This window comes from Cervus elaphus, chromosome 2 (genome assembly GCF_910594005.1).
Source record: "Cervus elaphus chromosome 2, mCerEla1.1, whole genome shotgun sequence".
In the NCBI taxonomy this organism is placed as follows: Eukaryota; Metazoa; Chordata; class Mammalia; order Artiodactyla; family Cervidae; genus Cervus; species Cervus elaphus.
This window is the reverse complement of record NC_057816.1, coordinates 7,518,119-7,532,079: the sequence shown is the minus strand read 5'-3', so window position 1 is coordinate 7,532,079 and position 13,961 is coordinate 7,518,119. Positions and strand designations below refer to the sequence as shown.

At 44.5% G+C, this 13,961-nt stretch overlaps 1 protein-coding gene across 1 annotated transcript; it reads left to right on the top strand.

Moving 5' to 3' along the window:
* The first annotated feature begins 2,249 nt into the window (after nucleotides 1-2,249).
* Nucleotides 2,250-4,161, top strand: SPDYC (speedy/RINGO cell cycle regulator family member C). Its single transcript, XM_043919512.1, has 6 exons — nucleotides 2,250-2,399; nucleotides 2,677-2,735; nucleotides 2,994-3,079; nucleotides 3,186-3,357; nucleotides 3,451-3,772; nucleotides 3,962-4,161. Exons 1-6 carry the CDS (start codon nucleotides 2,258-2,260, stop codon nucleotides 3,994-3,996), a joined length of 816 nt encoding a protein of 271 aa, XP_043775447.1. The 5' UTR covers nucleotides 2,250-2,257; the 3' UTR covers nucleotides 3,997-4,161.
* The last annotated feature ends 9,800 nt before the right edge of the window (nucleotides 4,162-13,961 follow it).

The window sequence follows — 13,961 nt, the reverse complement described above, 5'->3', positions numbered from 1 at the left end:
CTGTTGTGCAAATAAGATCATCTATAGCATTTTTCTAGATTCCACATATATTAGTTAATATACAAGTTTGTATTTTACTAAAAGGACTATTTTTAAAAGATCACATCTTCTTCTTCCATTCCCAGTTCTTTTTTAAAAAAAATTATTTTCTTTTTGGATGTGCTGGGTCTTCGCTGCTGCGAGGGCTCTCCTCTAGTCGCAGAGAGCGAGGGTTACTCTCAAGTTGCGGTTCGAGGGCTCCTCACTGCGGTGGCTTTTCATGTTAGGAACAGAGCCCGGGCTGTAGAGTGAACAGGCTTCAGCAGTTGCAGCACGTGGGCTCACTAGTTGTGGCTCGAGGGCTCTAGAGCTCAATTGTCGTGGTGCCTGGGCTTTGTTGCTCTGCAGCAGGTGGGATCTGCCCAGATCAGGGATCAAACCCGTGTCCCCTGCATTGGCAGGTGGATTCTTCACCACTGAGCCACCAGGGAAGCCCCTCCCAGTTCTTTTGGAGTGTGATCATCAGCAATTCTCTGATGTTCAAAGAGAAACCTGACTGAATTCCTGGGAACCCATTATGATTCTTTGAGCTTCTTGAGATATGTCATCATTTTCACTCTAAAGTGAATCTCACTGCTTTCCTGTTCAATGACCTCGAGCTTAATATCCTCTTCCTTCTTATCCCCCAAGTCCTCAGTTGGAAGTTTTGAAATGGGGAGCTATTGTTTCGTGAGTACTTAAAAATGTGAACTTAAAGGGTGTTAAGGCAGTGCATATTGTTGAAGTTGAGTTATGTGTATTTTATTACGGGAAAAAAAGGGGGGAGAAGTCATCTGTCACATGTAGGTGCTGACTGTCCTATAAAACTAAAGAGTAAAGAGTAACTGAGTCAGTGAAGATGGAAAGGCTTAAGGTCTGCTTGATGGGGCGCGGGGGGGACGCGGGGTGGAGGGGTTGAACTAGGTGCTCCTGGGCAAAGCCTTCCTTCTGCACTTTGGAGCCACTGGCGGGGCTCTCATATCCCTAAAGGACCTTGGAATGGGGATGTGGCCCCAGGGAATTCTCACTCCAAGACAATCTCCTCTCTGGTTCCCAGGTTTGGGGATTCCTGTATCTGTAATAAACACAGACACAAGCAGCGACCCTTCCCCAGCAAGGCACAATCACTGAATATTTATAATTTACTCATCAGCCATGCGCCGTAACCCAGGTTGGTAGCATTCTAGGTCCTGCACCTTGGCACTGCATTTGTAAAGAGCGGAGAGGGGCTCCTGCTGTCTTTCTGGCCCTGGGGTCCCGCTGGCTGCCCTCACCCCTCTTGTAGGTGATGAAACTTGAGAGAAGCCTTTACCCAGGAGAGCCTCAGCTGGGAGGTGCGTGGTGGAGACTGACTGGGTTAACTCCAAGTAGAGGTGAGTGGTGATGACGAGAAGCCACACCTTTTCCCAGAAAGGGGCCTGATTGGTGGAGGGCCTCTAGGGCGGGGCAGCTCTGGGGCTATATAAACGCACTCACTGGGCTTGGAGTTACGCTGTAGGTTAACTCCTGAGCTCAGGTAAGTCTTCCAGAAGGAGGAGGCTGGGCTTACCTGTGGGAACCTAGATGGAGGCCCCTAGGTTGACCAAGCCGTTTTGGATGGGTCCCTCCTCCGAGCCCTGTAGTTGGAGTCTCTTTGTAGCTCCAAATATTTGCGGTGGCTCCACCTCAAAACTCCCCCTAAACCCCAGTATTTTTGTCTAATAACGTTCCTGTCTCTGGGCTTCAGTTTTTCCTCTGTGAAGTAATGGTCTGCTGGTTTTTTTCAGGGCTGCTTGATGAAGGGTGAGGGGGTGGTTGTCTCTGGCTTTGGGGTCAGACAGGATCCACCTTGAAGTGGCTGTGAAACCTCCATGCTTCAGTTTCCGTGTTTGCAAAATGGGTCTACTTACCAGGACGAAATAAGTTAAAGCGTTTAACACAGCTCCAGGCACTTAGGAAACCCTCAGAGGCGCTCCTTGCTGCTGTTGTTACTCTCTGGCCTGGTCTGGGGTGCCAGGAGGAGGGGTGAGGGTGCTGCAGCCCCCAGGAATTCTGCTGCTTTTCTTGTCTCCTCACCACCACTCCCACCCCCGTTTCTCCATGCCCATCCTTCCACCTTCTGGAGGTCGTCTGTCAGGCCAGCCATACTGATCCTCTTGACCTGTGCGGGGCTAATGGGGTAGATGCTAAGTCCTGGGGATGCTTTCTTTACAGGCCACCCTGTCCCACCCCACCCCACCCACCCCCAACCCCCCAAGAGATGAGCGATGCCCAAGACCCGGCCACAGTCCCTGGAGCTGGCACCCAGGTGAAGCTGAGGGGCTGGAGCCGTCAAGGTGAGGGTGATGAGTCTTCCCACCTCCGCAGACACCAGGAGCTCCAGGCCTTCCTCCACCTTCTGGGTGAGTCCACTTGGGGGCTGGCACAGGGAGAACTGCGAGGACCATGTGTGAACTGATGTGAGAGGTGGGATCTCAGCCTGCCCATGTCTCGGTCCTGGCCCTTCTCAGGTGACTCCGGTTTGGCAGGTTGGTGGGGGTGGGTGGGGGCAGGGCGGTGTTCATGTCAGAAATGTCAGAAAGTGGGTTCAGTGGGGGCTTTGGAACTTAGAATGCTGCTCTCATCTCGTGGGGTGAGGGTGGTAACCCCAGTCTACCGTTTCTCCTCTCTCTCCCCCAGAGCACAGTTCCCTCCAGGATTTCCTCTCCAAAGATCCCTGTTTCCAGATTTCAGACAAGGTGAGTGGGGGGGAGAGTCCAGGCTCACTCAGGGAAGGTTGAATTAGTGGGGCCTGAGTGCAGCTTATGCATTGGGTCCCCTGGTCTGGTGCAGGGAGCACCTTCATTTTAAGCCCGTGTCTTTGCAGGTCCCCCTGCACCATTTTACCCTGGATTTTCTAGGCCTCCTCGCCACCCAGAACCTGCTTGATGGGCCTGGCACTGCCCCCTCCCCTGCCCGCAGTGCCCCACTCTAACTCTCCCCATCTGTGTCTGCAGTACCTCCTGTCCATGGTGCTGGTCTACTTCCGGCGTGCCAACCTGCAGCTCAGCGAGTACACCCACAGCAATCTGTTCCTGGCACTGTGAGTGGCCCGGGTGCCTGGGGGGATGCCCACTTGCAGTCAAAGGGTGGGGGCAGGGCGGATGCTTACAGCCTCTGTTCCCCCTGTTCCCCACCTCTGTGGCCAGGTACCTTGCAAATGACATGGAGGAAGACCTGGAGGACCCCAAAAGCGTGATTTTTCTGTGGGCCCTGGGCCAAGATTGGCGTCATCAAGTGTCAGACTTCCTGCATCAGAGGGACAAGCTGTGGGCACGGATGGGCTTCAGGGCTGTTGTGAGACGCCAGAGCTGCGAGGAGGTGAGGCCCTCCCCCCGCCCCACCAGCATCCCAGGGTGGGGGAAAGAGGCTGGACCTCCCACCTCCCACTTACCATCCACTCTTCTCATGCAGGTCATGGCCAAGGAGCCGACGCACTGGGCCTGGACTCGGGAGCGACACCCCCACCATGGCAGGGCTCAGAGGAGCTTTCCAAAGGCCCAGATCCCCCTCCCCGGGGGCCCCGGCCTCTCGCCACCCCACTGTTCTCTTTGTGCCTTGCCCCCTCATCACAGGCTCTGCTGCCCCCGCCCCCGCTTGCCTGTCTTATCCAAGTGCCTTTCCTACAATGCTGAGTGGCAGCGCCCTTCATCCCAAGCTTGGCCCTGGAGTAGGGGCTTCCTCATTGTCCTGCCCACCCAGCTGCCGCTGGAGCCAGGCACCTACACCCTCCACAGTGAGTAGGGGACAGAAGCTGGAGGGCAGCCGGGAGGAGCTGGGAGGCAGGTGTGGAGCCCAGCAGAATGGGAAGGAGGGGCATGGCGGCTGGGGTCCAGCAGGCTTGGGCATGTGTCCGGCTCTGCACCCCCGCGCTGTGTGAGCTTGGCAGCTTCCTCTGAGCAGCTCTCTGTCCTTCCTCCCCCAGTCTTCTCTAAGCTGCTGCTGTGCCCTCGGCGCTGACACTCGCAGGGTGAAGAACAGTCCGTCTGCTTGCCTGCTGGCCCAGTGCTCTACTGACTGTGGCCCCTACAGCCTCCTGTCTTCTTGGTCTCAGGCTGGCAGGGCTGCCCATGCCTCCTGCCCCTTCCTCCCAACCTGCAACTTGTACCCACTCTGACCTGACTCCTCTAATAAATTCATGCCCACAGGACACCGGCTGTGCTTAGGCCCTGGTCTGGGTCCTTCACCCAGGGTGGGGGTAGGGAGGGAGTTTTGGGGAGAGGGGGGTCTGCCAGATTTAGGTACCAGTGGTTGCGACCCCTGAGCACAGGCCCTGTAATAGCCCTCCCTTCCCACTGGCGACCAGTCATCCCACTGTTTCTCCTCTTTAACATCTTAGTGGATGCTGAGACCCACATAGAGCCCACAGAACTGAATGAGATGAGCTATATGCAGTCTTTAGAGGGCCTGGGACCTACTGGACCAAAAAGCGCTCCAAAGGAAAATGGCTCTATAGTCAGTCTAGAAATGCCTACAGGGTGAGGTCTTTTTCAGAATGAGCCTTGGTCCTTGCTCTGGGCTGCAGTTGCCTCTTGTGACCCCATGAACTGTAGCCCACCAGGCTCCTCTGTCCATGAGATTTCCCAGGCAAGAATACTGGAGTGGGTGGCCATATCCTTCTCCAGGGGATCTTCCCAACACAGGGATTGAATCCAGGTCTCCTGCATTGCAGGGACTGTTTCCCGACTGAGCCACCAGAGAAGCCCATATAGTGTGATGAACTATATCAAGTTTGCCCATGCTCGGGTGGTGTGGTGAGGAACAGGATTTTTGGAAAGACCATCTAGAGTAGTGATTAAGACTTGGTCTTTGGTGCCAGACAGCTTAAGTTCAAACTCCACGCTTCTGTATGACTTTAGCACAATAGATTTAATCTCCTCTACTGCCTTATCTGTAAAATGAGTATTACACTAAGGAGGATACTGTTTGAGATTTGGATGAGATAATACTAGAAGGGTTTAGAACTAGATCTCAAGAAAGGAGCTCAGATGTGGATGTTATCAGTAGAGAAAGGTTAAAGGGGAGTGTATCTGGAACAGAAAGAAGACAGAGATGTCTAAGGGGTCAGGTGGCAGAGGAATCTAAACGTAATTCCCCTCCGTCCTCTCTGAGTGGCTCCCAAGAAGCATGGGGGTGAAGCCTGGAGGCTGCAGACATTAGAAGCCAAGACAAGGACTGTAAAGTATTTTTAAGAGTTTTTCAAATAGATAATATATTCACATGTATGTTTTGAATTTTGAACCAAGAGTCACCTCCTGCCCCTGACTACCAGCCACCTGGTTCTCCTTTCTGGAAACAATGGAAGTGATCATTTATGTCCATCCAGAGAAAGAATCTAAATATATGTAGCCAAATGTATAATAAAAATATACAAATTTGGTCTTTGTCCCTGGTTCCTGGAACAGAGCGCCTAATAGCCTTAGAATTTCCAGAGTTATAGGAATGTCTTTTGTTATTCATAATGACCTCCTATAGATCACACCAGAGTTTATGCTAATGAGGTTATTCAGGATGGTGGCTGTTGCCAAAAAAACTGATCTAGAGGGTGGGAACTTTCAGCTTCTCCAGCTCTTCCAGGAAGGGTGAGGCACTGGAGATTTGGGTCTGTCTGGTCAAGGCTATGGTTTTTCCAGTGGTAATGTATGGATGTGAGAGCTGAACTGTGAAGAAAGTGAGTGCTGAAAAATTGATGCTTTTGAACTATGGTGTTGGATAAGACTCTTGAGAGTCCCTTGGACTGCAAGGAGATCCAACCAGTCCATCCTAAAGGAGATCAGTCCTGGGTGTTCATTGGAAGGACTGATGCTGAAGCTGAAACTCCAGTACTTTGGCCACCTCATGCGAAGAGTTGACTCATTGGAAAAGACCCTGATGCTGGGAAGGATTGGGGGCAGAAGGAGAAGGGGATGACAGAGGATAAGATGGTTGGATGGCATCACCGACTCGATGGGCATGGGTTTGGGTGGACTCCGGGAGTTGGTGATGGACAGGGAGGCCTGGCGTGCTGCGATTCATGGGGTTGCAAAGAGTCGGACACGACTGAGCGACTGAACTGAACTGAACTGAACTGAGTGACTGAACTGAACTGACTGAAGACTTCGTAAGAACAGCATTATTCAAATAGGAAACGGAGTGAATTCCTAGAAGAATTGTTCAGCCAAAGGTCAAGTCAAAACTGTCATTTTTTAAAGGACCATTTGATTTATTTTTTGGTGGCACTGGGTTTTCACTGTGGCATGCAGCCTTCTCTGATTGCGGCATGTGGGCTCTAGAGTGAGAGACTTCAGTAGTTTCAATGCACCACTTCAGGGCTTAGCTGCCCTGAAGCATGTGGGATCTTAGTTCCCTGATCAGGTATCAAATCCACATTCCCTGCATTGGCAGGCAGATTCTTAACCACTGGACCACCAGGGAAAGCCTCCAAAATTGTCATCTTGAACTTTGCCACGTGTCCATCTGTTGGGGCTATGCCTGAAACACCTCCCCAGCCTCCAGCTGTGTGAAGGCTGTTTTCCACAGCACTCACCAATCAATGAGGAACAAGGTTATTTTATGTTTGCCAAACTGCCAAGGAGAAAATCGTGTCTTGGTGAAGGCTTAGTTTCTATTTCTTTTTCTTTCAAGTGAGCTCAAGCATTGTTTCATACACGTAAGAGCTATGCGTCTTTTTTGTGAACGGTTGTTATCTTTGCGCATTTCTCCACTGGTTTTTGGTACTTGACTTAAATGTAAGGAACACTAGCCTCTCAGGATGTAAATTGTGTTTCTTCAGTTTATCATTTTAACTTTGTGTGTGGTAAAATACATTTTTGTGGCTTCTGGGTTTTGTGTCACAGTTAAAAAGAATTTTTCCACACTGAGATGATTAAAAGAACATTTCCCTTAGCTGCTGGCTGTATTTTTTGTTTTCATTTTTTACATTTAAATCTTAAGTTCATCTGGAATTGATTATATACAAAATTCCCTCCCATTTTCCTAATGCTTTTTAATGAAAAACTCATCTTTTCTCAACAAATTTGAGATGCTGCTCTTATATACTAAATTCCTATATGCATTTGGACCTCTATCTAGATTCTTCTATCTTTCAGTGACCTATATGTATCAGTACTCCTCTTCATTAATTATTATATAATAATTATTTAATCATTATAGATTGGATTTAATATCTGATAGGGTTAGACTCCCTAACGGACCTCCTGATGGCTCAGATGGTAAAGAATCTGCCTGCAATACAGGAGACCTGGGTTTGACCCCTGGGTCAGGAAGATCCCCTGGAGAAGGGAGTGGCAACCCACTCCAGTATTCCTGCCTGGGGGAATTCCATGGACAGAGAAGCCTGGCTACAGTCCCTGGAGTCACAAAAAGTCAGACTTGACTGAGTGACTAACACTTCACTTTCACAGGGTTAGACTCCTAACTTGTTTTCAGAAGTCTCTTGGCTATTCTTGCTTGTTCAGTTTTCCACAGGAACTTTAAATCAGTTTTTCTAGTTCTTTTCCCCAAATAATCTCTTAGAGTTTGTTTTTTTTTAAACTGTTAGAATTTTAAATTTTTTTTGGCTGAGCCATGTGGCATAGAGGATCTTAGTTCCCCAATCAGGGATCGAACCCATGTCCTCTGTATTGGGAGCTTGGAGTCTTAACCACTGGACTACCATGAGAGTCCCTAGAATTTTTAATTTGGCCAATCTATAGATTACTTTAAGAACAGACATCTTTATGATACATCTTTGTGTCCAGAATGACATGTCTGTCCCCTGCCTCTACTTCTTTCAGGTGGCATGATGGCCAACGACTCCCGAATTTGTTCCTCTATTCTGAGGGCTATTCCCACCCCCAAGCATCTCCCCTTGGATAAGGGCGGGTCCCACAGCTTTCTCAGTTCAGTCACTCAGTTGTGTCCAACTCTTTGCAACCCCATGGACTGCAGCACACCAGGCCTCCCTGTCCATCACCAACTCCCGTAGCTTGCTCAAACTCATGTGCATTGAGTCAGTGATGCCATCCAACCGTCTCAGCCTCTGTCATCCCCTTCTCCTCCTGCCTTCAATCTTTCCCAGCATGAGGGTCTTTTCCAGTGAGTCAGTTCTTCCCATCAGGTGGCCAAAGTATTGGAGTTTCAGCTTCAGCATCAGTCCTTCCAGTGAATATTCAGGACTGATTTCCTTTAGGGTCCCACAGGTACCTCCCTAACCTGATCCTCCAGAATCCCCTCCAGGTACGAGTCCCCTACACCAAGAATCTACTCAGATGGTCTAGAGTTGTCTTTTTCCTCCCTGTCTCTCCAGAGCCATATCGCATCAGTGGCTAAGTTCTATAGGTGTTTTTAGCAGCTTTATTGAGGTGTAGTTGACATACAATAAACTATGTATAATTCAAGGTTCATTTTTGTTTTGACAATATATACCACCACAAAACCAGTACCACAGTCAAATAAGGGACATATCCATTACCCCCAAAAGTTTCCTCAAGGCCCTTTGTAATCCTTTCCTCCCACCCTTTCCCACCTTCCAGCCCCCCATTCCCCCCAGCAATCACTGATCTGCTTTCTATCACTAAATTGCTATCATTTTCCTAGAATTTTCATAGAAATGAAATTATATAGCAGGCCCTGATAGCTCAGTTGATAAATAACCCGCCTGCCATGTGGGAGACCTGCGTTTGATCCCTGGGTTGGAAAGAGCCGGTGGAGAAGGGAAAGGCTACTCACTCCATTATTCTGGCCTGGAGAATTCTACAGACTGTATAGTCCAAGGGGTCACAAAGAGTCGGACAGGACTGAGCAACTTTCATTTTCACTTCACTTTCTGTCTTGTTTCTTACAAGACATTAATTATTTGAAATTAAATATAATTAAATATTTAAGTGAGGCTCAACAGGACATTTTAAATCTCAGGCGGAAAACTAAATAGGTAAGTATATATAATATATAATTATATAATATATAATAATATATAATATTAATATTAATTAATAATAATTAATATATTCTATATTATATAAGTATATTATATAATATACAATATAATTATAAATATAAAACATACATAATTATAAATATAAAATATAATATAAACATTAATTATAGTAATAATTAATATAATTAATAATAATTAATAATTAATAATATATAAGTATATATTATATATAATGTATGATATTATATATTAATAAATAATAAATAAATTATAAATAAATTATAAATAATAAAATAATAATAAATAAATAATAAATAAATTATAAATAATAAAATATATTATATATAATGTATGATATAATTATAAATATAATATATAAAATATATAATTATAAATATAAAATATAATATAAATAGTGGTTATATTAATAATTAATATAATTAATAAATAATTATATATTTTATATTAATATTAATAATATATAATTATATATTAATATAATATATATAATTAATAATATATAATTAAGTACAATTAAATCAGTATAATTATTGGAAATTAAACTCAGTATAATTATTCTGAGATTAAGCCATTATTCCTTTTTATGACTGAGTAGTATTCTGTGGTATATATATAGGCACCACAATTTGCTTATCCAGTCACAATTTGTTGATGAACATTTGGTTATGTTTATTTTGGGCTGTTACAATTAAAGTTGCTATGAATATTCATACACAAGTCTTTGCATGGACACATGCTTTTATTTCCCTTGGGTAAATGCCTAGGAGCAGAAATGGCTGGGTCATATGATAGGTGTATATTTAACACGCACGCTCTAAGTTGCTTCAGTTGTGTCCAACTCTTTGCAAACCTATGGACCGTAGCCCAGTAGGCTCCTCTTGTTCATGGGGTTTCTCAGGCAAGAATACTGGAGTGGGTTGCCATGCCCTTCTCCAGGGGATCTTCCCACCTCAGGGACCAAACCCAGGTCTCTTATGTCTCCTGCACTGGCAGGTGGGTTCTCTACCACTAGCACCACCTGGGAAGCCCATATTTAACTTCACTGTTCTTTTTTTTAAGATAGACTAATTTTTTTTTAGAGTAGTTTTAAGTTTACACAAAAATTTCTCAGAAAGTATAGATAATTCCAGTACCCCCTTTCCTATCTGCACACAGTTTCTCTATTGACATTTTGTATTAGTGTGATCTATTTGTTACAATTGATGAAACAATATTGATACATTGTTATTAAAGTCTATAGTTTACATTAGGGTTCACAGTTTGTTTAAAAAACTGTGTTTATTTTACTTGGCTGGACCAGGTCTTAGTTGCATGCAAGATCTTCCCTCTTTGTTGCAGCCTGTGGAATCTTTAGTTACATTTGAACTCTTAGTTGCAGCATGTGGGATCTAGTTTCCTGACCAGGGATCGAACATGGGGACCTTGCATTGGGATCTCAGAGTCTTAGCCACTGGACCACCAGGGAAGTCCCCAGGGTTCACTGTTAGTGTTGTACATTATATGGGTTTAATGTAATGTCATGTATCTACCATTACAGTATCACGCAGAATAGTTTCAGTGCCCTAAAAATGCCCTGTACTCCCTTCCCCCACCTTCCCTGAAAGCTTGGCTATCATGGATCTCTTTACCATCTCTAGTTATACCAGTTCCAGATGTCATATAGTTGGAATCATACAGTATATAGTTTTCTCATACTGGTTTCTTTTACTTAGCAATATGCATTTAAGGTTCTGGCATCTTTCTGTAGCTTGATAGTTTATTTCCATTTATTGCTGAACATATGTTTAACTTTTAAAGAAACTGCCAAACTGTTTAACAAAGTGGTGGTATTCTACCAGCATCGTATGAGAATTCTATCTCTTCCACATCCTTGCCAGCACTTGACATGGTTAGTCTTTTTAATTTTAGCCATTCTGGGTTTGTAATGTTGGTCCTTCTAGTTGTTTTAATTTGCATTTCTCCAATGAATAAACATTTTTTCCTGTGTTTATTTGCCATCACATGTCTTCTTGGGAAATGTCTATTCAAATCTTTCACCCAATTTTACTGAATTATTTTTTTTAATTGTAAGCATTCTTTATATATTCTAAATACAAGTCCTTCATCAGATATATTTTTTGGCAATTATTTCCTCCTAGTCTGTGGTTTTTCTTCATTTTCATAATAGTGCCGTTTGAGAAGGAACAACGTGTTTTATTTCAATAAATTTCAATTTTTTTTTCTTTTATTGTCTGGACTTTTGTGTCATACTTAAGAAATCTTTACCAAACCCAATGAAAGTGAAAGTTGCTCAGATGCATCCAAGTCTTTGTAACCCCATGGACTATACAGTCCATGGAATTCTCCAGGCCAGAATACTGGAGTGAGTAGCCCTTCCCTTCTCCAGGGGATTTTCTCCACCAGGGATCGAACCCAGGTCTCCTACATTGCAGGTGGTTTCCATACCAGCTGAGCCACCAGGGAAGCAGATCACAACCTGCATAGCCTTAATTCAATACACTAGCTCTGGCTTCTCAAAACGTGGGGATCAAGCTTCATTAAAATAAGGCTGGATAATTACTCAGATTCCCCACCAAAAAACAAACAAAAAAATGATAATGCTGGCACTCATTATAACAAAGTCCAGAAGAAATGTGTCCAGTACCCAGAGTACTTACATTATATTGCTTAAAATATCTAGTTTATAACAGAAACATGAGACATACATAGAAATAGGAGTTGGAACCATATAGTGGGAATAAAGGGCATTTGAAAAATGACCAGTAAAATTACCCCAGTGAAATTAGGTGATATCTCAGCAAAAAACCAGTGAGGCCAAAAGGCAGAGGGAAGCATTCAAGGCGTGCTAAGAAAAAAAACTATCAACCAGAATTCCATCTTGACCAAAACTACCTTCTGAAAGATAAGAGTCAAAACAAAGATCCTCTCAGATCAATAACAACTGAAAAAATGTATTAGTAGCCAATTGCCTCACAGGAATTACAGGAGGAGTTCTTCAGCTTGAATATTAGGGGTTCCAGAAGACAGTTCATATTAACATTAACAAAGAAAAACACTTGTATATCTAATGCCGTAAGAATAAAAGGCAGAAGCAATACAATTTTCTTTTAATTGATGTCAAAGGAACTATAAAAATCCTAAGTATGTCATGTGTTAGTACACTACAATATAAAGCAATGTGATACCAAACCTAAGACAGACTTTATTTTCTTGGTCTCCAAAATCACTGTGGACAATGACTGTAGCCACGAAATTAAAAGACACTTGCTCCTTGGAAGAAAAGTTATGACAAAGCTAGACAGCATATTAAAAAGCAGAGATATTACTTTACTGACAAAGATCCACATAGTCAAAACTATAGTTTTTCCAGTAGTCATGTATGGATGTGAGAGTTGGACAATAAAGAAAGCTGAGAGGCAAAGAATTGATGCTTTCGAACTGTGGTGCTGGAGGAGACTCCTGAGAGTCCCTTGGACTGCAAGAAGATCAAACCAGTCCATCAAAAAGGAAATCAGTCCTGAATATTCTTTGGAAGAACTGATGCTGAAGCTGAAGCTCCAATACTTTGGCCACCTACTGCGAAGAGCCAACTCATTGAAAAAGACCCTGATGCTGGGAAAGATTGAAGGCAGGAGGAGAAGGGGAAGACAGAGGATGAAATGGTTGGACGGTATCACTGACTTGATGGACATGAGTTTGAGCAAACTCTGAGAGATAGTGAAGGACAGGGAGGCCTGGCATGCTGCAGTCCATGGGGTCACAAAGAGTCAGACACGACTTAGTGACTGAACAACAACGCTTTCTTCAGAGGTTGTTGTTATTTTATTTTATTTTATTATTTTTTTATTTGGCTGCACTGCATCTTAGTTGTGGCATAGGGGATATTTTAGCTGTGGCATGTGGGATCTAGTTCCCTGACCAGGGATTGAACCCAGGCTCCCTGCACTGGGAGCAGGGAGTCTTAGCCACAGACCACCAGAGAAGTCCCTCTTCTAGAGGTTTTATAGTTCTAGGGTTTATATTTAGGTGTATAATCCAATTTGAGTTAAATTTTGATATGGTGTATCCTATTAATAAATAGTTTTCACCCAGCCCTGCCACAACTCTCCTCTCCCTTTCTCTCTTAGCTCAAGCAACACTCAGAATATTTTAGTTCCTCCATACGCCAAGGCAACTATTTCCCCTACCTGGCATCTCTCCCGTCCCTGCCATAACTCCTTTGTCTGATTTATCTTTACTCTAATACCCTGGATTAGCAAGGGCTTCAGCTACAGGCTTCCTTCACATCATTCTTCTTCCCAGTTAATCACGGGTGTAAGAGCTGAGTCAATGTCTGCCTCCTTCAGAGGGAGCCAAGGCCTTGGGTCTTCAGCATCTGATGTCCAGGTGACCACAGTGCCTTGCACATACACGAGGTGGTCAGTGCCCATTTGGTGAACAGTCAAACACAGTCAGCTGGAGTGACAGTTTAGTGAAAGTAATCTGGGGACTCTGGGGAACAAAGCTTGAACCAGAGTGCTTTGAGGGGAACGGTGGCCTTGGCTACCTCTCCAGAGCGTCTCCCAGGCCCCTGTTCCCTGCGTTCCAGTCACAAGAAACAGTTGCAGTCCCCTGATTGACCTGTGTCCCCCCAGCCCCTGGACCTTTGCACACGCACAGTTCTTTCAGTTTGGAACACTCTTTCCAGCACCTCACTGCCTAGTTAACCCTACTTTTCCAGTAGGATTCACCTTTCTTTTTTTTTTTTTTTCTTTTTTATCTTGTGTAAGCCACTGGCATTCTTGGTTTTCCTGTAATTTTTATCTTAATCTAATCATGTGTGAGAGAGAAAAAAAAAATTAAGGAGAGTGAGAGGGGATAGAGAGAGGGAGGGTGAGAACTTCACAAAATTAAAAGTTTTGAAAAGATCAGTAAGATAAATATATCTCTGGTAATGCCAATCAAGAAAAGATGGAAATAAATACCATTCATAATAAAAAATATAAAT